At 39.9% G+C, this 25,668-nt stretch overlaps 1 protein-coding gene and 1 pseudogene across 1 annotated transcript; both read left to right on the top strand.

The window, feature by feature from the left end:
- The first annotated feature begins 264 nt into the window (after window positions 1-264).
- On the top strand, window positions 265-8,315 carry LOC137878658 (cytochrome P450 2K1-like). Its single transcript, XM_068719037.1, has 9 exons — window positions 265-1,014; window positions 1,647-1,809; window positions 3,168-3,323; window positions 3,406-3,566; window positions 3,731-3,910; window positions 4,096-4,237; window positions 5,734-5,918; window positions 6,071-6,212; window positions 6,289-8,315. Exons 1-9 carry the CDS (start codon window positions 823-825, stop codon window positions 6,486-6,488), a joined length of 1,521 nt encoding a protein of 506 aa, XP_068575138.1. The 5' UTR covers window positions 265-822; the 3' UTR covers window positions 6,489-8,315.
- A 2,478-nt stretch (window positions 8,316-10,793) lies between these two features.
- On the top strand, window positions 10,794-25,002 carry LOC137878670 (cytochrome P450 2K1-like; annotated as a pseudogene).
- The last annotated feature ends 666 nt before the right edge of the window (window positions 25,003-25,668 follow it).

Raw genomic sequence — 25,668 nt, 5'->3', positions numbered from 1 at the left:
ATACATGCGTCTCACAGTGTCAGGTCAAATTGGGTCAGGGCTTCACGCAACTCATACTCACACAACATAAAACACAGAAAGAAATTGTCTCTGACTTTGTTGAAAGTGTGGCTTACTGTGTCACGGGGTGTGGTGGAGTTCTCAAAAGCAGACATGACCAGAAGCAGAGTGGAATGGGTTAATGAACCAAGAACACAACAGGAAATTTACAGGAACACAGCAGGGAATCCAAAAACAAGACGAGAGACGAAATCTGGCAGGACAAGGCAGGGAGAGCAGGACGAGCCAAACGGGCAGGTTGACATGACAATGATCTGGCAGGCAGTGAGTGAGTGAGAGTGTGTAAAATGGAGATGTTTCGAGAAGGAGCAGATCCAATTCACAGCCAATCCTTGAACGAAACGTGTTGCTGGCATATGGAAATAGGTGGACTTTAAGGCAGTACGAAGCCTGAGGCTTTTCCGCAAATCGGGGGCTCTGTTGTTGACCATGTCAGACGCCGTTGTATCTGGATTACGACTAACTGGAATACGCCAGCCTGTTGGGTGGAATGCAATAGACCTCTATCTCATATGATATATTTTCTGTACTTCATAGTGTGATTCAGTTTGTAATTGTATTTGCTTTTGTTAGAGATTAAATACCTTTTGATTTTAACTTGAACCAGCTATTCGGTTTTATTTTGTTGACGGACCAGGAGCGAGGAAGGGGGGCTCCCTCGTTATTGAGAAAGTCTGAACACGACACTAACAGCTACACTGAATGATTGTGAGAGATAGAGTGACAGAAGAGAAGTAGCAGAGCTGTGGCTTACTGGCTGCCATGGAAAGCCTTTTTCTACAGTTCCCCAGTACAACCATTCTACTGGGCACTATTGGGATCCTACTCGTCTTGTATGTATTTTTCCCCAACGTTGACCATCAGAGAAAGGAGCCTCCAGGACCCAGACCACTGCCTGTGTTTGGCAATTTGCTGCAGCTGAATCTTAAGTCAGTCCACAGCACGCTGTTTGAGGTAAGTAAGTGATGCTAAATTGGCTGTATACTGTATTGTTCAAAAGTGTGGAATAATTTGTTATTTTGGTATTTTAACATAGATAAAAACAATATAATTCAGACAGAAATAGTATTATTTACATTTAGAATAGTTTTGCCTCCCGGTGTATATACATGATTTAAAATTGTATTTAGTCTTTTGCCCCTCTAGAATAGTGTCACAGTATCCCCCCTGTGATTTTTTTTAATTTGTTTTATTTGTTTTCCAGTCCAAAAACATGACCCAAGATCATATTTGAACCACAGTTGTGCAATCACCCAATAAACATTTTGGAAAGACGTTTTTCTTACGACCCTCTGCCGTCTACTTAGTGGTTAGATTGAACAGGATTTGTAAGGCCATTGGATGTTCAGCTGATATTCCCTGATCAAATTCCAATAGTGCTACATTTCCACGAACCTATTTCTGATTTTTAAGAATACCTTTGATAAAGTAACACACCTGTAAATTCCAGCTTGTTATAGGCATTATTGTTCACCAGACAGTGAAACAGGAACTTGTTCTTATTTATATATGATTTAAAGTCTGTCTTTGTTGCTAAGCTTCAAGTTATGTTCCCAATAACTGTTGATTTCATTTTTGTTTCATAGCTTTCCAAGAAGTATGGATCAGTGTTCACCGTGTATTTTGGACCCCAGAAAGTGTTAATTCTGGCAGGATACAAGACCGTGAAGCAGGCACTGGTCAACTATGCTGTGGAGTTTGGAGAGAGACAAGTCCCTCCATTAGGCAATGACTTAAGTGGTTTACATAGTAAGTATAAAGCAGTAGATTTTAGTGATAACAACTACAGTATAAGTTCATCTAGCTGATGCATACATTTGATCCAATGACAATGTTAACATCACACAGCTCACAGTCTACAGCCATAATAGCTGCTGCGTGTGGCACAGTTGTGCTTTGAGCTAGAAGCTTCTTCCATGGATGCCGCTGTTTCAATTGCTCCGCAATGCAAATGTTTAGTTTACAATACAAAATGAGTTCATACTGTTAAAGGGCATAGTTGTTGTGATTAGCCTTGGTAATGTGTGTACAAAAACAACAAAATGTGATTGCATTAGCCAGCCTTGGTCACTGGTTCAGATTATGATTGACCCCAAGGAAGAAACTCCTAATTCTTTTTGGCCTTCAGGCAGCGGCAGCAGGGAGAAGATTCTCTAGTTGGGGTGATTGAGGTTGTATGAGTTGACATCTGATGGTCTTCAGGCCAGGTAGTCCCTCTTGGTGCTATTCCTGAACCAGGCAGTGGTTCTGCCTGTCAGGATATTCTTTATGATGTAGGAAGCAGCACCTTGAGGATTAGCCTGAAGTCCATCAAGCATGTGATGTGGTTGAGACACTGACAGGCTTTTTGCATAGATAGAAGTTGATGAAGTCTTTGACAAGCCTCTGAAAGCAATTCATCATCACAGAAGTCAGGCATTTTGGTAAATTCATCCTCCTGGAACGATGAATGTAGCAAATTTCATGGCAATTCATCCAATAGTTGTAGAGATATCTCTGTCTGTACAAAAGTAATAGACCAATCGACTTATATTTCCATCGCTACAGCCATGGCGCTGGCAAGTGCTGTGTGCATAAAACAAGAACAGACTGGACAGGGTTGTTAAACTGGGTGATAAAATAACAGGGAAGCCAGTGTGCAGTAATACATGCTTGATAGACCAGTGCACCATGAATTTTGCTCACAATATCACAGCAGATCCAATGTACGCTCCAAGGCCTGAATGTGCACTTTTGTCTTTAGGGAGCAGGTATGTGATGCCCAGAATAAAAGATGACTTGCATGCTTTATCCCACGCAGCATTGAACTGCTTAACAAGTTTTGATCACATGGTCTGAACTTTTTTTCAACTGGCATCTGATGTCCTTAACTGATTTACCAAATAATGCCTTTTATGATGTTTTTCATATTTATTTTATTATGTGCCGTCATTTATGACTGTTAATGTTTTTTGATATTCTCGTATGCTCTTTGTGCATAGTGAAGTCCCCTGAGATAAATCATTCATCATTGAACTTCTTGCTGACATTTTTCGGAAATTATTGTAATCTGATTTCAAACACTCCAAATAACATTTGACAAACATGTGTACTTGATTTCACTTCAGGTACAGGAATCATATTTGCCAATGGAGAATCATGGAAAGAAATGAGGCGTTTTGCTCTGAGCAACCTGAGAGACTTTGGGATGGGCAAAAAAACAGCAGAGGAGAAAATCATTGAGGAGATTCAGAATTTGATCAATGTTTTCGAAAGACATGAAGGTAACTCTTCTCCTGTATTGTATATTGTCTTCATAAGGATTCTACATTGTTTGTTTTGCTCATTCATTTTTGTTTGTTTTAGGTAAACCCTTCAGTGCTACCCAGTCAATAAACTATGCAGTTTCCAACATCATCTGTTCAATTGTCTATGGCAGCAGATTTGATTACAGTGATACAGAGTTTAAACGTATGGTAGACCGAGCCAATGACAACTTTCGACTTTCAGGCTCTCCTTCAATACAGGTACCACTTTGTCTTTCATTAAATAAACTATAAGATACCTTTAGTGGGTTATAGTGAGAATTACAGACTCATGGGGCCATGGGCATGATTACTGACCTTTTATTGTGCCTTCTTGATATATTAATAACATGTTGAATGTGTTGTTCTCTCTTCAAATACAACAGCTGTACAACCTCTACCCCTGGATATTTCAATGGGTGAGCAACAGGATGCGTCTCAGGAAGAATGTTGCTGAAAACAGAAAACAAATAAAGCAGCTGATCGGACGTTTACAAGAAACGTTGAATTCTCAGATGTGCAGAGGATTTGTGGACTCGTTTCTGGAACACAAACAGAAACTAGAGGTATTAAAAGTGTGATATCATAATACAAGGTTTAAATCGTTTTTTAATGACTTAATTGATAATTCATAAAACATCACCACCATTCCATTTCTATGAAAACGGCCAATAGCTGGAGGATGAAAAATGTCAAGAACGCCTTTTTAAAATTAAGTTTTAACACATTACATTTTACACCTGTTAATAAGGATTTAGGGAATACTGAGTCATTCTACAACATGGAGAACCTTGTGGCAACTGTTAGCAACCTCTTTGCGGCTGGTACTGATACGACAGCAACTACGCTGAGATGGGGTCTGTTGCTCATGGCCAAATATCCTCAAATACAAGGTAAGTAATATGCTTAGACCGGTTGCAAGCAGATGCAGTCCCCAACTGTTGTACTTTACATAGTAGTTGAAATATGTTTTTAAAGATTATTTTTGTAGGCTTTTTTACTGTCATTTTATGCAGTCAAAGATTGACAGGAAAGAGGGAGAGAATGTGTTTGGTGCATGCAGCAAAGGTCCGTAGGTTGGATTTAAACACTTTCGGATTTCCAATGAGTCCACTTTTTCGGGGCCATAGGGAGCCTATGACTAGTAAATACAATTTTCATGTTTGTTCTAATGAAATCTTGATACCTTGTAGTAAATTATCTGCCCAACAGGGGGCGGTGTTAAATCTTTTAAATATACCACAATTTCTGCACCATGTGTGCAGTTGTCATTTTGCTCATTACATCCTGACAGTAATCAATGAATCAAATGCTGTGATAAAAAAAATCTGGTATCTGACTGTTGCTGGACTGTAATAAGACCGACCAATTAATTCTACTTGCTTAAATTCCTGCCTGTCTGCGCGTATTCTGCTCGTGCATTCATTGCTCGTCACTGGAGTCTTTCACAAGCTGCTAGCTTGACAGCTGTGAGTAATGATAGCCATGTTTGTTGTTTACGTTCATTATAATGTTTGGCCAATGGTATGAAGGCAGATCAATGTCAAAATCCACAAGCACAAATGACATCCATGCACGTGTGTAGAGGTCACGCGTGTGCAACTCAAACAGCTGCGCACGCTAATTACTTTTGCGAGTACTTTCACATCACTCCATGCAGAACATCTCTGCTGTGTGAGCAAAATTGAAGCCTGTGAGGAGAAAACCATGCTTTGAGGGCGAGGAGCGTCCCCTGGTGCATGTCTTCTGTCACTGCTCTTTGGCTTTGGAGGAAGGCCTGAAGGGACGGGCTGTCAGTGTTGTCAACTTGGCTACTGTCTTGCTAGATTCAGCAACTTTTGAGCTAGTACTGCTAGCTACTTTCATTGGAAAAGACTATTACTGGTACTCTTGCCAGTTTCGCAAGATTACCAACCCTGCCTTTAACATATCCTGACTGTTGTAACTTAGGAGAAATACTTTTTACTTCCAAACAGTGACTTTAAACTACAATTAACTTAAGATTCAATGACTGCTTCAATTCGTTTTGTTCATGGTATCATCCCCATTTAAATTTACACCTGGAAAAAGAACTCCATTGAAACGGTATTACTTTAGATATAAATGAGAAATTACTTGATTTCCTTAGTTTTGACCGATTACTACAAGTGCAATGTTCAACCAGCTGGTTATAAAATTACACTAATGGCATTGAGAAGGATTTTTTTCTAGCTTGTGTGAAATTCTGTGATATAGCAATTGCAATGTATTGTGGAGTGTGTTCACTCAAATGATTTGTTTCTGTGAGGGTTTGGTAAAAAGCATTCATGTTAGTCTTTCTAGAATTGGTGAAAAAAACTTTACTGCTGCTTTGTTTTTTAGCCACAGTATTTTATTTTCTAATTTCCAGACCAGGTCCAGGCAGAGCTGAGCAGGGTGGTTGGGAGCCGTCGGGTCAAGACGGAGGACAGGATGAACCTGCCCTTCACTGATGCTGTCATCCATGAGACACAGAGATTTGCTAATATCCTTCCCACCTCTATTCCTCACATCACCAGCGCAGATGTGACTTTTCAGGGCTATTTTATTAGAAAGGTAAGAATCTGACTGATGAAAACAAGTCTTCCACTTCACGCAGAATAATGAAACATGATGAGACTGCATGCTTGATTTTAGAAAGCTGTTTAACAGATAGTAGATAGTTTTTCTTTAAAACATTGTAAGCATTAATAAATGTCTCTTTCAAGGGGACCCCTGTGTTTCCTCTTTTGACATCTGTTCTGTGGGATGAAAGTGAGTGGGAGAGCCCATGCACCTTTAATCCTGCCCATTTCTTGGACAAGGATGGGAAGTTTGTCAAGAGAGATGCCTTCATTCCCTTCTCTGCAGGTTAGAGAGCTCAGCTAACACTTCTTTTCAATACCAATCGAAGTTTTCAGATTATCTGAAGCTTGTTCTCTCACAGGACGGAGGGCGTGTCCGGGAGAAAGCCTGGCTAGGATGGAGCTCTTCCTCTTCTTCACCTTCCTCCTCCAGCACTTTCGTTTCACTCCTCCACCTGGAGTCCCAGAGGAAGAACTGGATCTGACTCCGGCTGTGGGCTTCACCCTCACCCCGACACCTCATGAGCTGTGTGCTGTCAGTCGTGAGGGATTTCAAAATTAGTACTCAAGTATTGTCAAACACTTTTGCACAGTAGAAAGCTTTTGAGATTGTAATGCCACTGAAAAAGAAACACTGCTATCTACTTTGAAACCATCTTATTCAACACATTTGATCTTTAACTTAAGTGCTGAAGCAAGGTTGGTGTCTCAGTAAGAAAATGGGATAACATTTACAGCTGCACCAATCAAACTGCTAGAAAAGCTACATCATATTTTTGATTAATTAACCAAAACATCAAAGTGTTGAAACACTGTCACCATAGGGCAGAGATTGTTATTGATTTATCATATATTTTATGTTATCATTATAGCAGCCATCTTTGGACATTATTTGTCAGCTGTAAGACTTCACAGCAACACCTTGCACTACATTTCATTTCCAATTGTGAATCACTATAAAGTAATGGTAAAGTTGTATTGTGTATATTATATATACATATATTGTCATATATGCCTTAGATAAAACTTGTAATACTTGTCTACTTACCTCTTGAACAGAGAACGGTCCCACATTATGTGCTTAGAATGATTTCATTTGGCACATAATATTACAACACATTCTCACTCCCAACTCATCAAATAATTACGCTTGGTCAGTGGCTCGAAGCTTCTAACTGACTCTAGGTTTCCCTCTACCGTCAGTTTTGGACACGCAGAGATGCCTCTCAGTTTCCAATTGTTAGATTTAGTGTCTTTTCAAAAAAACTTCTGTCTTCACAGAGAGTTAGGTTTGGGCAACAAAACCACTTAAATAGGTAAGCATGTGGTTGACGTTAACTTGACTGCCTTAACGATCCACGTTAATACCGAGTGACTAACGACTTATGTTACTAGCGACTCACGTGACTAACGACTGCTGTGACACAATTTACTGTTTGTTTCGCACGGGACACAATCAGTCCTGTGTTTTAATGTGTAAATAATATAGAAAACTACTTTACAAACTGCTGTTCAACAGTTTGGAATTACCCATTATTTTGAGGTTTGTCTTCTATAATGGCTATTTCACCATAGATAAAAACAGTATAATTCTTTTCTATACGGCTGTTTTCTGTCCTGGCCCCACAGTGGTGGAATGAACTTCCCACTGACGTCAGGACAGCGGAGTCGCTGCCCATCTTTCGGCGCAGGCTGAAAACCCACCTCTTCAGCAAGTGCTACCCTGAGCCTTCCACTTAGCACTTATTGTTTTCATACTAGCTTGTTGCACTTATTGTATTCGTATTACTTATAGCACTAACTGTTTTTCTTGTTTCTGCCCTGTACTTTGGCTCTGAGTTATGCTCTGCTTCATGCTCTTAGATGCTTGTTTGGAGAAGGAAATGTACTTATGACCTCTGGTGACTAGTAGTTCTTTTGATTACCAATGTTGAATGCACTTATTGTAAGTCGCTTTGGATAAAAGCGTCTGCTAAATGACTGTAATGTAATGTAATGTAATGTTGATTGTCTAATGACTTTTTTTTTTTACAATGAGATGCTTCATTCACCTACATATTCCTGCTTCCAGGTCACTGTTGATTATTTTCACAAGTGATTGTACTTGGTTTTGTTGTAATTTGTTTACTTTCTTATATTGCAGGACGGTGTTGAAAATCACCTCATGTATTAGCACACTATGAATAAATGTAGACCTTCCTCGTCATATAGCTGATAATTAATTTAGCTTGCATCTAAAATTACAATAATCTACACCTATATATCATTTTTTTTAAATAATAATTTTTTAATAAAAATTACTGGACACATTTTGTGATGAAAAAAACAAAGAAGTATTTCTATCGATTAAATAAATGGAAAGAATATATTAAAACTGCTTTTAAACTTTCATTTGGTCTGTCAATATTTCTTCTGGCTAACTTGTTTACCCATGGTGCCATGGTGGTACAGAAAAGAAATGTGACTTTACCTCTCTATAGCTATCCTTACTTCATGCTACATAAATTAGTAAACTGTATAGTTATCCTCAATAAGCACTTCTCACTAGTTTTTATGACGTCAAGCTTTGCCTCACCTGTACCACGTCCATGCCTCTTTCAGACACCCACGAGTCGTGCTTCTTCTGCCTTTCGTTTTACTTCTCCACCTGGAGTTAGAGAGCCGAACTGGATCTGACACCAGCTATGTGCTTCACCCTCACCCCTTCCCCTCATGAACTGTGTGCTGTCAGTCACCAATGAGGATGGGAGCAGGAGCTATTTAAAGGGAGGGAGACAGGACAAAAGGAAAACAAAAATCATATCAATAGCTATTACTGTTTTGGTCCACCACCCGGACTCATAGGAGGAGGCTTGCCAGCTGTGGGTAAATATAGTACATAGTAAGTGTTATTCTGTTAACAAACCTTTGGATCTGATCTGCTGCTACCTGATGAACCATCCCGACCCCTTAGTCATCTGGGACCGGTCTACTTTCTGTTCCCAGAGTCAGAACTAAACATGAAGAAGCAGCGTTCAGTTTTTCTGCTCCACATATCTTTTGCCTTATGTTTTGATGCTTTTAATGGTTTTATGTGAAGCACTTTAAATTATCTTGTTGTTGAAATGTGCTATACAAATAAACTTGCTTTGCCTTGCCTTTCTACTAAGGCAGTACAACTTTAAAGTTACTGTGACAAACTTTAAATTGGTTATGAAACTGTCTCTATTTAATCCTGATGCCTCTATATGACCTATAAGGAAAAGAGATCATTAAAGGGAAGATTGGCTGTTTCTATATAGTTATACTTAATGCTTGTCAGCAGTGCCACCAGGTAGGATTCCATGCCAATCAGGTGAAATCATGCAGGTTCACCAGAAACTCCTTCAAGTCAGACTCCAGCGCCCTGCAGTCGGAAGCTCCGGCGAAAGGATAGCTCTGTTCCCAGCAGCAGCATCTCCTCCATCTGCCAGGAGCAGAGCTTTGCTCGCTGATCCTCCAGTCCCAACTTTTGTTCACAGGGGCCGCCAAAGTCAACACATGATCAAATTTCCTTGTAGTAGCTTTAAATATTACCATAATATTCTGGCTTTTTTTAAGTTGTAAGGATCACAATGGCGTCTGTTTAGTTGTTTCATAGCTTTCCAAGAAATATGCCGGCGTCACCTCCAACCTGTGCCGGTTCCCCAGCCCATCCCAGCAGTGCACGGGGAGATCACAGGGACAGACACACACTCTGACGGAGCCACCATGTTAGAGACTGTTCCTGTCAGTCAGAGTGTGGCTACACCCACAACCCCTCTACCCGGTCAGACTGACCAGATCTGGATAGGTGTGCAAGCAAGTCGACAGGCTTGACCTGTAGACAAGTGCAGATCATATGGCCTTTGGGGGGAGAAGAGAAAAAGTTGTACTGACATTGATGTGATAATGTTGATGTTTATTTGTTGCTTGATTGGAAAGAGACCGGTGTATGTTGAAATGTCTCCATTTGAGTTAATCTTGGTTTATGCTATGTGCTGTCTGAATAGCCATTTTCAGTTAAAGTGTCCCTATGATGTTATTGACATAACACTTAAAAGAGGGGGAGATGTCATATACGGTTGCGCATCTACTGGGGGTTATACGGGAGCTCTGGGAAATGCATGAAGAGGGAGACACATGATGATCCATTAAAACCAGCGGAGCAAATTAAGACGCTTCTATTGCATTGATTTACAGCAGTATCGTGATAATATTGTATCGTGGGACCTCTGGTGATTCCCACCCCGAGTAAATATAGTACATAGTAAGTCTTATTCTGTTAAACCTTTGGAGTCTGTGATACATTCAACTTAACAGTTGTACATTTGTCACAAACCGGGCAGCACGGGCATGACAAGTTATTTAATAACTTAAAGGCAGAATAAAAAGCAAGCTCAAACTAACAGTGGCGTGTGAAGTCAATCATTTCGGCAGTGTAGGTGAGTGCATGAGTGGAAAGTGTGTATGCAATGTTGTATAGTGCAGAAACAAACCATAATCTCAACCAAAAACCAAATGGGTGTAAGGAGAGAGGGACCAACTGAGACTAAAGAGGGGTTTTAACAGGGCCCATGTGTTGCCAGTGTTAATGATGAGCTCAGGTGTTTCCACTCTACTGATGACCCTCTCCCACGCCCACCTCCAATACCTGCAGGGGAAAATACCACACAAACAAAGTAACAGACAGACAGGGCAGAGTGGGTCGTCACACATTACCTTAAGGACAATAAAAGTGTAAGGGAGGAATCTTAGGGTATATATGTGCATATCACTCTGTCAAGTAAAATTAGGACAAAGTTTCACTCTAATACTCACACAACATTAAACACAAAAATATTGTCTCTGACTTTGTTGAAAGTGTGGCTTACTGGCTGCCATGGAAAGCCTTTTTCTACAGTTCCCCAGTACAACCATTCTACTGGGCACTATTGGGATCCTACTCGTCTTGTATGTATTTTTCCCCAACGTTGACCATCAGAGAAAGGAGCCTCCAGGACCCAGACCACTGCCTGTGTTTGGCAATTTGCTGCAGCTGAATCTTAAGTCAGTCCACAGCACGCTGTTTGAGGTAAGTAAGTGATGCTAAAGTGGCTGTATACTGTATTGTTCAAAAGTGTGGAATAATTTATTTTGGTATTTTAACATAGATAAAAACAATATAATTCAGACAGAAATAGTATTATTTACATTTAGAATAGTTTTGCCTCCCGGTGTATATACATGATTTAAAATTGTATTTAGTCTTTTGCCCCTCTAGAATAGTGTCACAGTATCCCCCCTGTGATTTTTATTTTTATTTGTTTTATTTGTTTTCCAGTCCAAAAATGTACAAGTGACCCAAGATCATATTTGAACCACAGTCGTGCAATCACCCAATAAACATTTTGGAAAGACGTTTTTCTTAGGACCCTCTGCCGTCTACTTGGTGGTTAGATTGAACAGGATTTGTAAGGCCATTGGATGTTCAGCTGATATTCCCAATATATTTTCACGAACCTATTTCTGATTTTTTTTCTTTTTTTTTCTTTTTTTTTTTTAAGAATCCCTTTGATAAAGTAGCACACCTGTAAATGTCAGCTTGTTATAGGCATTATTCTGCACTAGACAGTGAAACAGGAAATTGTTCCTATTTATATATGATTTTAAAGTCTGTCTTTGTTGCTAAGTTTTAATTTATGTTACCAATAACTGTTGATTTCATTTGTATTTCTTATTCCTAATTCTTAGAGGTATCTTTGTCTCTTTCTGAACTTTCCGTTGGCTGATTGAACCATTGTACAGCGTTTTGTTCTCCATGTAGGCTTCACAAACATGACTTGTTTTTGCAAAACCCTTGATACAAAGTTGCATCTATTTGTAAAGAGGATCTTCTAAAACCTTAAGGCCATTAAAAAAAATATAGTCGTCTTCTCAGCCATCTGACTTTAGCAGATTAAGCTTTTGTGGAAGTTAATTCCAAACTTCTGAACAGTAATGTATACAAAATTGGATATGATATTATCACTTTCAGGAGAAAAGGATTATATGGATAACTATGGGTTATGAGGTGTTTTGGCCACATTACTGCAGCTTTGTTCATCTGTATGGAATTGGAGTAAAGTTGTGATGATCTCATTACTACTAAGGCAGTAAAACTTTAAAGTTACTGAGTCAAACTTGTATATTGTATATACACTGCTGTTCAGAGTGTGGAATCACCTGTTATTTTGATACCATTTCAACATAAATAACAACAGTAGAATTCAGACAGACATTCCTATATGAATCTGATTAAAGCAGATTTTTTGACCAGTAACTGTTGATTTATCATAAGATTTGTAAATAGGACTTTCATCCATCTAATAGTAGCAATGCACTGATATTGGTCCGATACTGGACCAGATATAGGTGACAATTGACTGATCGGGTATCGGATACCGTTATTTTATTAAATAATTCTTACATAACATAATTCTATGTATTTATTTGTGATATTTAGTTTTACAAAGGTAAAAAAAGCTACCTTTTTAAATCAAGCCTGATGTTGCCTTACACATAAGTGAGGCATACAGCTTATCAAATAAACACTAGTATCGGATCAGTACTCGGTATCGGCCAATAACCAAAGCGCAGGTATCACTATTGGTATCGGGACTGAAAAAGTTAGATCGGTGCATCCCTTCCTAAAAGCATGAAAGACCATTCAAAATATAGAGTGGTCCTCTCAGCCATTTGATTGTACTGGATCAATCTTTTGTGGCAGGCAATTACAAACTTTTGTATCGTTATGTATTCTATCAAACATTGGATGTTTGATTTAATGAGATGGATAGCTGTACACTACTGGCCAAAAGTTTTGAGGATGACACAAATATACATTTTCACAAAGTCTGCTGCCTCAGCTTTTATGATGGCAATTTGGATAGACTCCAGAACGTTATGAAGAGTGATCAGATGAATTGCAATTAATTGCAAAGTCCCTCGGATCATCGAGAACTTCAAAGAGAGAGGTTCAATTGTTGTGAAGAAGGCTTCAAGGTGCTCAAGAAAAACCAGCAAGCGCCAGGACCATCTCCTGAAGTTCATTCAGCTGCGGGATCGGGGCACCACCAGTGCAGAGCTTGCTCAGAATGGCAGCAGGCAGGTGTGAGTGCATCTGCACGCAGTTAGGCGAAGGCTTTTGGAGGATGGCCTGGTGTCAAGAAGGTCAGCAAAGAAGCCACTTCTCTTCAGGCAAAACATCAGAGACAGACTGACATTCTGCAAAAGGTACAGGGATAGGACTGCTGAGGACTTGGGGTAAAGTCATTTTCTCTGCTGAATCCCCTTTCCGGTGATTGGGGCAGCCGGAAAAAATCTTGTCCGGAGAAGAAAAGGTGAGCACTACCATCAGTCCTGTGTCATGCCAACAGTAAAGCATCCTGAGACCATTCATGTGTGGGGTTGCTTCTCAGCCAAGGGAGTGTGCTCACTCACAATTTTACCTAAGAACACAGCCATGAATAAAGAATGGTACCAAAACATCCTCCGGGAGCAACTACTCCCAACCATCCAAGAACAGTTTGGTGATGAACAATGCCTTTTCCAGCATGATGGAGCACCTTGCCATAAGGCAAACGTGATAACTAAGTGGCTCAGGGAACAAAACATCGAAGTTTTGGGTCCATGGCCAGGAAACTCCCCAGACCTTAATCTCATTGAGAACTTGTGGTCAACCCTCAAAAGGCGGGTGGACAAAGGAAAAACCCACAAATTCGGACCGACAAGCATTGATTATGCCAGAATGGGCTGCCATCAGTCAGGATGTGGCTCAGAAGTTAATTGACAGCATGCCAGGGTGAATTGCAGAAGTCTTGAAAAAGAAGGGTCAACACTGCAAATATTGACTCTTTGCATAAACTTAATATAATTGTCAATAAAAGCCTTTGACACTTATGAAATGCTTGTAATTATACTTCAGTATACCATAGTAATCTTGGACAAAAAAAAAACACTGAAGCAGCAAACTTTGTGAAAACGAATAATTGTGTCATTCTCAAAAACTTGGGCCAAGGCTATACTGTAGGATACAAGATGTTTCCGCCACTTTACTGCAGCTTATTATCATCATTATACAGGACAAAATTAAAAGAAAATAATAAATATCTAACCGGTAAACTGTCTTGACTCAGTTGAAAGTGGTTTACAGCATGTTCCTGTTCTGCAGCACATGAAGGAATCTCAATTACAATAAAAAATAAAAACGGAAACAAGAGAACAACACATTAACGGCTATACAGGTGCCTGTTTGCACCCGTTTTTTATTGGTATCTGTCCACAGCAGTTATTTTAAAGGAAGTATTGGAATAAGTGTATGTGAAAATGATCTAGTGATGCGTTCCTTTCTACTATGTCTGTTTGGAATTAAGAGTGATGTTGTGATGATTTCAATACTACAAAGGCTGCAAAACTTAATAACCAGACAATATCCTTTTTTTATTTTTATTGTTTTCAAAAGTTGTAATGATCACTGCTTTTTTTTCTTTTTTTTTTTTTTCTCTTCCATAGCTTTCCAAGAACTATGGATCCGTGTTCAGAGTGTATTTTGGACCCCAAGAAGTGGTAATTCTGGCAGGATACAACACCGTGAAGCAGGCACTGGTCAACTATGCTATGGAGTTTGGAGAGAGACAAGTCCCTCCATTTGGCAATGACATAAGTGGTTCACATAGTAAGTATATAGCAGTGGATTGTTGTGATAACCACTACAGTATAAGTTCATCTAGGTCAGTGATTCTCAACTGGTGGGTCACGACCAAGAAGTTGGTTGCGGACTCGTTTTCAGTGGGTCGCGGGCCTTTGCCTGGAAAATAAAATAAAAAATCCTGTGCTTTTATTTTGATGGGGATTTTTTTTATGCAGCGGAGTTATTCACACTTAACAGTATTTGGCGTTAATGCCTTGTAATGCTAATAGACACCCATTTCACAGTATAGAAGAACACCCACAAAGTTTGTTTTCATATGCTAATTGAGCGAAACGCAATACAACACCGATTACATGAGATAGGGATTTTCTTACATTGAGGACCAAAGGGCAAAAACCTCAGTGTGTTTTGTGCAGCGAGGTTCTGGCACAAGAAAGCATGAAGCCGTCAAAACTGAAGTGGCATTTGGAAATAAAACACCCTTCTCTCAAAGATAAACCTGTTGAGTACTTTCAAAGATGCCTTCAAGACCTGAGGACATCACAAAAGTGTCTTACTTACCTGCAGCCATGGACGTGTTGGATCAATCTGCAGCGGATAAACTGGAAACTATACCTCTGTCAAATTACACTATAAGTAGGTGAATTGAAGACATGTCGGATGACATCAAAAACAGACTACAGCTCGAATTAAGGCAAGTGGTCATTTTGCATTACAAATGGACGAATCTACAGACGTAACAAACAAAGCAGTTTTACTTGTTTACGTGGGACGGGGACTGGCGGGAACATTTTCTCTGCACAAGAGAGCTCCCTACCACTACAACTGTAGAGGAAATGTTCAGCTCAGGTTCAAACTGCACCATCTTTTCATTAAATCAATTTGAGAAGTTGAAAATTTGGGTCATGGCTTGCCATTAAGGGGTGATGGTGGGTCCCGCAGCCAGATCAGTTGAGAACCACTGATCTAGGTGATGCATACATTTGATCCAATGACAATGTTAACATCACACAGCTCAGTCTACAGCCATAATAGCTGCTGTGTGTGGCACAGTTGTGCTTTGAGCTAGAAGCTTCTTCCATGGATGCCGCTGTTTCAATTGCTCCGCAATGCAAATGTGTAGTTTACAATACAAAATGAGTTCATACTGTTTAAGGGCATAGTTGTGATTAGCCTTGGTAATGTGTGTACAAAAACAACAAAGCGTGATAGCCTGGGTGATTGCATTAGCCAGCCTTGGTCACTGGTTCAGATTATGATTGACCCCAAGGAAGAAACTCCTAATTTTGGTTTTCAGGCAGCGGCAGCAGGGAGAACATTCTCTTGTTGGGGTGATTGAGGTTGTATGAGTTGACATCTGATGGTCTTCAGGCCAGGTAGTCCCTCTTGGTGCTATTCCTGAACCAGGCAGTGGTTCTGCTTGTGAGGACTGTCTTCATGGTGCAGGTATAGAAAGCAGCACCTTGAGGATTAGCTTGAAGTCCATCAAGCATGTGACGTGGTTGAGACACTAACAGGCTTTTTGCATAGTTAGAAGTTGAAGTCTTTGACAAGCCTCTGAAAGCAATTCATCATCACAGAAGTCAGGCATTTTGGGGATTCATCCTCTGGGGACGATGAATGTACCAAATTTCATGGCAATTCATCCAATAGTTGTAGAGATATGTCTGGACAAAAGTAATAGACCAATCGACTTATATTTCCATCGCTACAGCCATGGCGCTAGCAAGTGCTGTCTGTATAAAACAAGAACAGACTGGACAGGGTTGTTAAACTGGGTGATAAAATAACAGGGAAACCAGTGTGCAGTAATGCTTGCATGATGGACCAGTGCACCATGAATTTTGCTCACAATATCACAGCAGATCCAATGTACGCTCCAAGGCCTGAATGTGCACTTTTGTCTTTAGGGAGCAGGTATGTGATGCCCAGGATGCCCATGCTTCGTCCCACGCAGCATTGAACTGCTTAACAAGCTTTGATCGCATGGTCTGAACTCTGCACTTTGTCAAACGGCATCTGATGTCCTTTTTTATGGTGTTTTTGATGTTTATTTAATTATGATAAACAATTATGAAGCAATAACAAAATAACCTACAGGGAAGAGGCCCAGACCTTGTCTGCCTGGTGCAAGGACAACGACCTCATTCTCAATACAAAGAAAACAAAAGAAATAATTGACTTCAGGAAAACCAAAGTTTTAAGTTTCTGGGGATGCACATAGCTGAGGACCTGACCTGGAGCCTGAACACTGCCCACATCATCAAAAAAGCCCAGCAGAGGTTGTTCTTTCCGAGGACCCTGAAACGCAACAGGCTACCTCAGAAAATCATGGTCAACTTCTACCGCAGCACCATTGAAAGCATACTGACATACTGCTGCACTCTGTGGTACTCCAGCCACACTGCACCTTGAAAAAAAAAAAGACCTGCAGCGGGTTGTCAAGACGACTGAGAGGATCATTGGCTCCACCCCTACCAAACCTGAGCGACATCCACTCAGGCTGTCTTCTCACACGGGCCATTAACATAATGCAGGATCCCTCACTCCCTGGACACCACCTCTTCTCCATCCTCCCCTCAGGCAGACTGAGAACCCCAAGCACACGCACAAACAGATTGCGAAACAGCTTTTTCCCTAGAGCTGTGGACAGGCTGCAGAGATCACCATAAGGCATTTTTCTGAAATTATTGTAATCTGATTTCAAACACTCCAAATAACATTTGACAAACATGTGTACTTGATTTCACTTCAGGTACAGGAATCATATTTGCCAATGGGGAATCATGGAAAGAAATGAGGCGTTTTGCTCTGAGCAACCTGAGAGACTTTGGGATGGGCAAAAAAGCGGCAGAGGAGAAAATCATTGAGGAGATTCAGTATCTGAAAGAAGTTTTCGAAAGACATGAAGGTAACTCTTCTCCTGTATTGTATATTGTCTTCATAAGGATTCTATATTGTTTGTTTTGCTCATTCATTTTTGTTTTTTAGGTAAACCCTTCAGTGCTACCCAGTCAATAAACTATGCAGTTTCCAACATCATCTGTTCAATTGTCTATGGCAGCAGATTTGATTACAGTGATGCAGAGTTTAAACGTATGGTAGACCGAGCCAATGACAACCTTCGACTTTCAGGCTCTCCTTCAATACAGGTACCACTTTGTCTTTCATTAAATAAACTATAAGATACCTTTAGTGGGTTATAGTGAGAATTACAGACTCATGGGGCCATGGGCATGCATATTGACCTTTTTATTGTGCCTTCTTGATATAGTAAATAACATGATGTACCTGTTTTTTCTATTCAAATACAACAGTTGTACAACCTCTACCCCTGGTTATTTCAATGGGTGAGCAACAGGATGCGTCTCAGGAAGAATGTTGCTGAAAACAGAAAACGAATAAAGCAGCTGATCGGACGTTTACAAGAAACGTTGAATTCTCAGATGTGCAGAGGATTTGTGGACTCGTTTCTGGAACACAAACAGAAACTAGAGGTATTAAAAGTGTGATATCATAATACAAGGTTTAAATCGTTTTTTAATGACTTAATTGATAATTCATAAAACATCACCACCATTCCATTTCTATGAAAACGGCCAATAGCTGGAGGATGAAAAATGTCAAGAACGCCTTTTTAAAATTAAGTTTTAACACATTACATTTTACACCTGTTAATAAGGATTTAGGGATTACTGAGTCATTCTACAACATGGAGAACCTTGTGGCAACTGTTAGCAACCTCTTTACGGCTGGTACTGATACGACAGCAACTACGCTGAGATGGGGTCTGTTGCTCATGGCCAAATATCCTCAAATACAAGGTAAGTAATATGCTTAGACCGGTTGCAAGCAGATGCAGTCCCCAACTGTTGTACTTTACATAGTAGTTGAAATATGTTTTTAAAGATTATTTTTGTAGGCTTTTTTACTGTCATTTTATGCAGTCAAAGATTGACAGGAAAGAGGGAGAGAATGTGTTTGGTGCATGCAGCAAAGGTCCGTAGGTTGGATTTAAACACTTTCGGATTTCCAATGAGTCCACTTTTTCAGGGCCATAGGGAGCCTATGACTAGTAAATACAATTTTCATGTTATTTGTTCTAATGAAATCTAGATACCTTGTAGTAAATTATCTGCCCAACAGGGGGCGGTGTTAAATCTTTTAAATATACCACAATTTCTGCACCATGTGTGCAGTTGTCATTTTGCTCATTGCATCCTGACAGTAATCAATGAATCAAATGCTGTGATAAAAAAAATCTGGTATCTGACTGTTGCTGGACTGTAATAAGCCCGACCAATTAATTCTACTTGCTTAAATTCCTGCCTGTCTGCGCGTATTCTGCTCGTGCATTCATTGCTCGTCACTGGAGTCTTTCACAAGCTGCTAGCTTGACAGCTGTGAGTAATGATAGCCATGTTTGTTGTTTACGTTCATTATAATGTTTGGCCAATGGTATGAAGGCAGATCAATGTCAAAATCCACAAGCACAAATGACATCCATGCACGTGTGTAGAGGTCACGCGTGTGCAACTCAAACAGCTGCGCACGCTAATTACTTTTGCGAGTACTTTCACATCACTCCATGCAGAACATCTCTGCTGTGTGAGCAAAATTGAAGCCTGTGAGGAGAAAACCATGCTTTGAGGGCGAGGAGCGTCCCCTGGTGCATGTCTTCTGTCACTGCTCTTTGGCTTTGGAGGAAGGCCTGAAGGGACGGGCTGTCAGTGTTGTCAACTTGGCTACTGTCTTGCTAGATTCAGCAACTTTTGAGCTAGTACTGCTAGCTACTTTCATTGGAAAAGACTATTACTGGTACTCTTGCCAGTTTCGCAAGATTACCAACCCTGCCTTTAACATTTCCTGACTGTTGTAACTTAGGAGAAATACTTTTTACTTCCAAACAGTGACTTTAAACTACAATTAACTTAAGATTCAATGACTGCTTCAATTCGTTTTGTTCATGGTATCATCCCCATTTAAATGTACACCTGGAAAAAGAACTCCATTGAAACGGTAGTACTTTAGATATAAATGAGAAATTACTTGATTTCCTTAGTTTTGACCGATTACTACAAGTGCAATGTTCAACCAGCTGGTTATAAAATTACACTAATGGCATTGAGAAGGATTTTTTTCTAGCTTGTGTGAAATTCTGTGATATAGCAATTGCAATGTATTGTGGAGTGTGTTCACTCAAATGATTTGTTTCTGTGAGGGTTTGGTAAAAAGCATTCATGTTAGTCTTTCTAGAATTGGTGAAAAAAACTTTACTGCTGCTTTGTTTTTTAGCCACAGTATTTTATTTTCTAATTTCCAGACCAGGTCCAGGCAGAGCTGAGCAGGGTGGTTGGGAGCCGTCGGGTCAAGACGGAGGACAGGATGAACCTGCCCTTCACTGATGCTGTCATCCATGAGACACAGAGATTTGCTAATATCCTTCCCATCGCTATTCCTCACATCACCAGCGCAGATGTGACTTTTCAGGGCTATTTTATTAGAAAGGTAAGAATCTGACTGATGAAAACAAGTCTTCCAGTTCACGCAGAATAATGAAACATGATGAGACTGCGTGCTTGATTTTAGAAAGCTGTTTAACAGATAGTAGATCATAGTTTTTCTTTAAAACATTGTAAGCATTAATAAATGTCTCTTTCAAGGGGACCCCTGTGTTTCCTCTTTTGACATCTGTTCTGTGGGATGAAAGTGAGTGGGAGAGCCCATGCACCTTTAATCCTGCCCATTTCTTGGACAAGGATGGGAAGTTTGTCAAGAGAGATGCCTTCATTCCCTTCTCTGCAGGTTAGAGAGCTCAGCTAACACTTCTTTTCAATACCAATCAAAGTTTTCAGATTATCTGAAGCTTGTTCTCTCACAGGACGGAGGGCGTGTCCGGGAGAAAGTCTGGCTAGGATGGAGCTATTCCTCTTCTTCACCTTCCTCCTCCAGCACTTTTGTTTCACTCCTCCACCTGGAGTCCCAGAGGAAGAACTGGATCTGACTCCGGCTGTGGGCTTCACCCTCACCCCGACACCTCATGAGCTGTGTGCCGTTAGTCGTGAGGGATTTCAAAATTAGTACTCAAGTATTGTCAAACACTTTTGCACAGTAGAAAGCTTTTGAGATTGTAATGCCACTGAAAAAGAAACACTGCTATCTACTTTAAAACCATCTTATTCAACACATTTGATCTTTAACTTAAGTGCTGAAGCAAGGTTGGTGTCTCAGTAAGAAAATGGGATAACATTTACAGCTGCACCAATCAAACTGCTAGAAAAGCTAAATCATATTTTTGATTAATTAACCAAAACATCAAAGTGTTGAAACACTGTCACCATAGGGTTGAGATTGATTTATCATATATTTTATGTTATTATTGCAGCCATCTTTGGACATTTGTCAGCTGTAAGACTTCACAGCAACACCTTGCACTGTATTTTATTTATTTTCCAATTGTGAATCACTATAAAGTAATGATAAAATTGTATTGTGTATTATGGCCTAAATAAATATTGATATGTTCTTGATCACTTTGTGTTGTATCTATTTGCCTTTTCTGTTGAAAAACTATGCGTTTCGAGGCAGTGTTGGCCATTCATTGTTGTTTATCAATGCTTTGTAAGGCATAGATCAGGGCTCACTAATAGGCGGACTGCGGTTCGGATCTGGACCCAGACGCCGTTGTATCAGGTGTGGGTGGGTGTTGTGAAAAAGTATTTGCCCCCTTCCTGGTTTCTTATTCTTTTGCATATTTGTCACACTTAAATGTTTCAGATCATCAAACAAATTTTAATATTAGACAAAGATAACCCGAGTAAATACAAAATGCTGTTTTTAAATGATTTAATTTATTAAGGGAGAAAAGCTATCCAAACCTACTTGGCCCTATGTGAAAAAGTAATTGCCCCCCCTTGATAAATCATGAATGAACTGATTTTTTTTTTGTAAAGCTGAGTTCAATTTCACTATCCACACCCAGGCCTGATTACTGCCAGACGTGTTGCATCAAGAAATCACTTAAATAGAACCTGTCTGACAAAATGAAGTCGGCTAAAAGATCTCAAAAAGCAACACATCATGCCGCGATGTAAAGAAATTCAAGAACAGATGAGAAACAAAGTAACTGACATGAATCGGTCTGGAAAGACCCCAGAACAACATCTAAAGAACTGCAGGCCTCACTCGCCTCAGTTAGGGTGGTCAAGTGGTCATGATTCAACAATAAGAAAGAGACTGGGCACAAATGGCACCCATGGGAGACTTCCAAGGCGAAAGCCACTGCTGACCAAAAAGAACACAAAGGCTCGTCTCACATTTGTCAAGAAACATCTTGATGATCCCCGAGACTTTTGGGCAAATATTCTTTGGACTGACGAGACAAAAGTTGAACTTTTTGGAAGGTGTGCGTCCCGTTATATCTGGCGTAAAACTGACAGCATTTCATAAAAACAACATCATACCAACAGTCACACATGGTGGTGGTAGTGTGATGGTCTGGGGCTGCTTTGCAGCTTCAGGACCTGGACGACTTGCCATAATTTATGGAACCATAAATTCTGCTCTCTACCAGAACCTCCTGAAAGAGAATGTCGAGCCATCAGTTCGTGACCTCAAACTCAAGCGCACTTTGGTTATGCAGCAGGACAATGATCCGAAACACACCAGCAAGTCCACCTCTGAATGCAAAAAAAAAAAGGTTTTGGAGTGGCCTAGTCAAAGTCTGGACTTAAATCTGATTGAGATGCTGTGGCGTGACCTTCAACGAGCCGTTTCTGATCGAAAACCATCCAATGTGGCTGAATTAAAACAATTCTGCAAAGAAGAGTTGGCCAAAATTCTTCCACAGCGATGTGAAAGACTCATTGCCAGTTATCGCAAACGCTGGATTGCAGTTGTTGCCGCCAAGGGTGACAAAACCAGTTATTAGGTTTAGGGGGCAATTACTTTTTCACATAGGGCCAAGTCGGTTTGGATAGCTTTTCTCCCTTAATAAATTAAATCATCATTTAAAAACTGCATTTTGTCTTTACTCGGGTTATCTTTGTTTAATATTAAAATTTGTTTGATGATCTGAAACATTTAAGTGTGACAAATATGCAAAAAAATAAGAAACCAGGAAGGGAGCAAATACTTTTCACAGCACTGTACCTGTGCTCAGAAAATGGTGCGCTGTGCTCAAATCACCCCCATATTCTAGTTTTTTTGTAGCCAGTGTAAGTCATGGTGGGGTTTGCTTTAATAGTACAAGACGATCATTTTTCTTTTGCTTTTATGAAATAATTTTCATTATTTGTCACTGCCGTTTCACAGGGAAGCCATTCGATACAGCATGCCCGGTAAATCATGCAACATCCAATATCATCTCCGCTATTGTGTACGGCAGCAGGTTTGAATACAATGACCCCCGATTCAAAAACATGGTGAGAAGAGCCAACGAAAACGTACGCATTGTGGGCTCTGCATCAATCCAGGTGACCTTCGTATTTGCTTTTTAATTTACTGCAGTTTTAAGGGGATTGCACACAAGCAGGGGTAGCTGACGAAACTGTGAAAGGTTGTGCAGAATGGTAAACAGCATCAGCATTTTATAGCAGTAGCTTCATATATATACGTGTATATATATATATATATATATATATATATATATATATATATATATATATATACATAGAAAGTGAAGCTTCATGTCAACAACACCTCATGTCGTTCTTTAAAAAAAGAGACTCTACGACACTAACAACATGAAAACAAAGTGAAGTGCTACCAGAGCAATATAATGTCAACTTACCTCCATGCCGCTCATCACAGTAACCTCTACAGTGGAAGTAGATGCCGGGATCCAAGTCAAACCCACCAATAGAAACTCCTGGCTCATTCAGCAGCGTATGCCCCGCCCACTACGTCCAAACTCATCTCGTAGCTTTACGTTTTGGTTTTGAAGCCTTAGCTTTTGGTTTTGAAACCGTAGCTTTTCGTTTTGAAAGCAAAGGTTTTGTTTGCGTAATAAAGACACAAATCTACCTTCATACCGTACACCGATGCTGTCATCCATGAGACACAGAGACTGGCCAGCATCATCCCCATGGCCATTCCTCACAAAACCAGCCGAGACGTCACCTTCCAAGGCTTCTTCATCAAAGAGGTCGGTTGCCTACATAATAATTATTATTATTTATATAGAACCTTTAAAATTAAAGTTGACAAAGTGATTTGATACACAGCAATATAACAGAAAGTCCAACAAAAGCAAGACAAACTAAGCTAAAACACTGATAAAACAGTACAATAGATGAAACAACAAAAACAATCAACAGATTGCAAACAAACAATAATAATAAATCAACTTCTGAAAAGGTGAAAAAGTGCTTTCATTCTGAGGCTTCATACACATCTCTCTCTTCTTTTGCCAACAGGGGACTACTGTGTTTCCTCTTCTTACTTCTGTCCTTCATGATGAGAGTGAATGGGAGAGCCCAAACTCTTTTAACCCTTCCCACTTCCTGGACAAGGAGGGTCAATTTATCAGGAGGGATGCCTTCATGCCCTTTTCTGCAGGTACAAAAACGTTGTCAGGGTTTTGTATTTTAGGGATTACAGAGAATTTCCACACATTGTGATCCAGTTTAACTCTTTGCAAATCTCTTTGTTCCTGCAGGTCGCAGGGTGTGTCTGGGAGAAAGTCTGGCAAAGATGGAGCTCTTCCTCTTCTTCACCACCCTCCTCCAGCACTTTCGTTTCACTCCTCCACCTGGAGTACCAGAGGAAGAACTGGATCTGACACTCCAGCTGTGGGCTTCACCCTCAACCCGACACCTCATGAGCTGTGTGCTGTCAGTCGCCAATGAGGAAGAGAGCTGTAGCATGGCATTATACTGTAACTGTACATGACCATGACATGAATATTGTTTAATTCACCCTCACAGGCAGCAGAACATACTGAGCAGCCAGAAAAGTACATCTATTTGTGTAAATATACAACAGTGGCATATTAGGGCTAATGAGCTGTCTCACTCTAAATAAGAGCATATATACGTCCACATTCCTACAGATTGTTGAAACCGTATACAAATTACAAAAAAAACACACTTAGGCTAGACACAGCTTCATTAGCCTACATATTCCTGCTTCCAGGTCACTGTTGATTATTTTGACAAAAGAATGTACTTGGTGTTGTACAATTTGTCAAGGGTTTACTTTCTTATACTGCATACAATTGCAGAAATCACATATGTATTAGCCCACTAGAAATCAATCAAGGCTTGCCTCTTCCTACAGCCGATACCCCATGTAGCCTGCATCTAAAAATTACAATAATGTACAATTATATACCAATATTTCTTTTATTTTGGTTCTTGTGTTATTTTTCTGTTCTAGAGAAATACTTGATTAAAAATACTGGACCTACTGTTTTCTTTAATGTTTTTGGATGGAAAACAAAAGGAGTAATAATTCTTAGGACTTGATAAAGGAAAAAATCCATTAAAACTGCTTTTAAAGTATTTGGTCAGCTGATTGTCAACCCTAAAGCTTCTTTTTGCTAACTTGTATTTAGCACATAGTTCCTTACATATTGGGAAACACTGTTGTGGATTTTTCAATCAGCTTTCTAACACATGGAATAACACAGCAACCAAATAGGTTAACGACAGCTAAACAAAAAACCACCGTAACACCAATTTAAGTGAGAAATGCATCCCATCAGCCGAATACATTTTCAAATTAATTTCATGTCCACATGCTTGTCACATGTGCTGACCAGCATTGTCTTTGAGTTCTGTAGCCATGGTTTGGAGTTTAGAGATGCTTTGGTGAAGGAGCTGTCTAGAGCTGTGTTGTTTGGAATGAAAGTACAACAAGAGTCTGACTTGAAGAATCGCTAATGATTAAAATAGATATAAATGTATCCAATTTACATTCTTGTTGATCGTTACCATGTGGAAAAAAGACTCAAACCCAGCTGCTATATTATTTCGGGCTTTAAATTCAGCCCTTTATTGTGACACAATCTCGAACCTCGTTGTCCAGGAGGAATCAGCTATTCTCTGTCGTTCAACTGGAGTCCAAATCACTT

This window comes from Cebidichthys violaceus, unplaced genomic scaffold (genome assembly GCF_023349555.1).
Source record: "Cebidichthys violaceus isolate CVI_PGR_0920_01 unplaced genomic scaffold, fCebVio1.0.p SCAF_23, whole genome shotgun sequence".
NCBI lineage: Eukaryota > Metazoa > Chordata > Actinopteri > Perciformes > Stichaeidae > Cebidichthys > Cebidichthys violaceus.
This window is presented reverse-complemented; position numbering and strand designations above follow the sequence as displayed.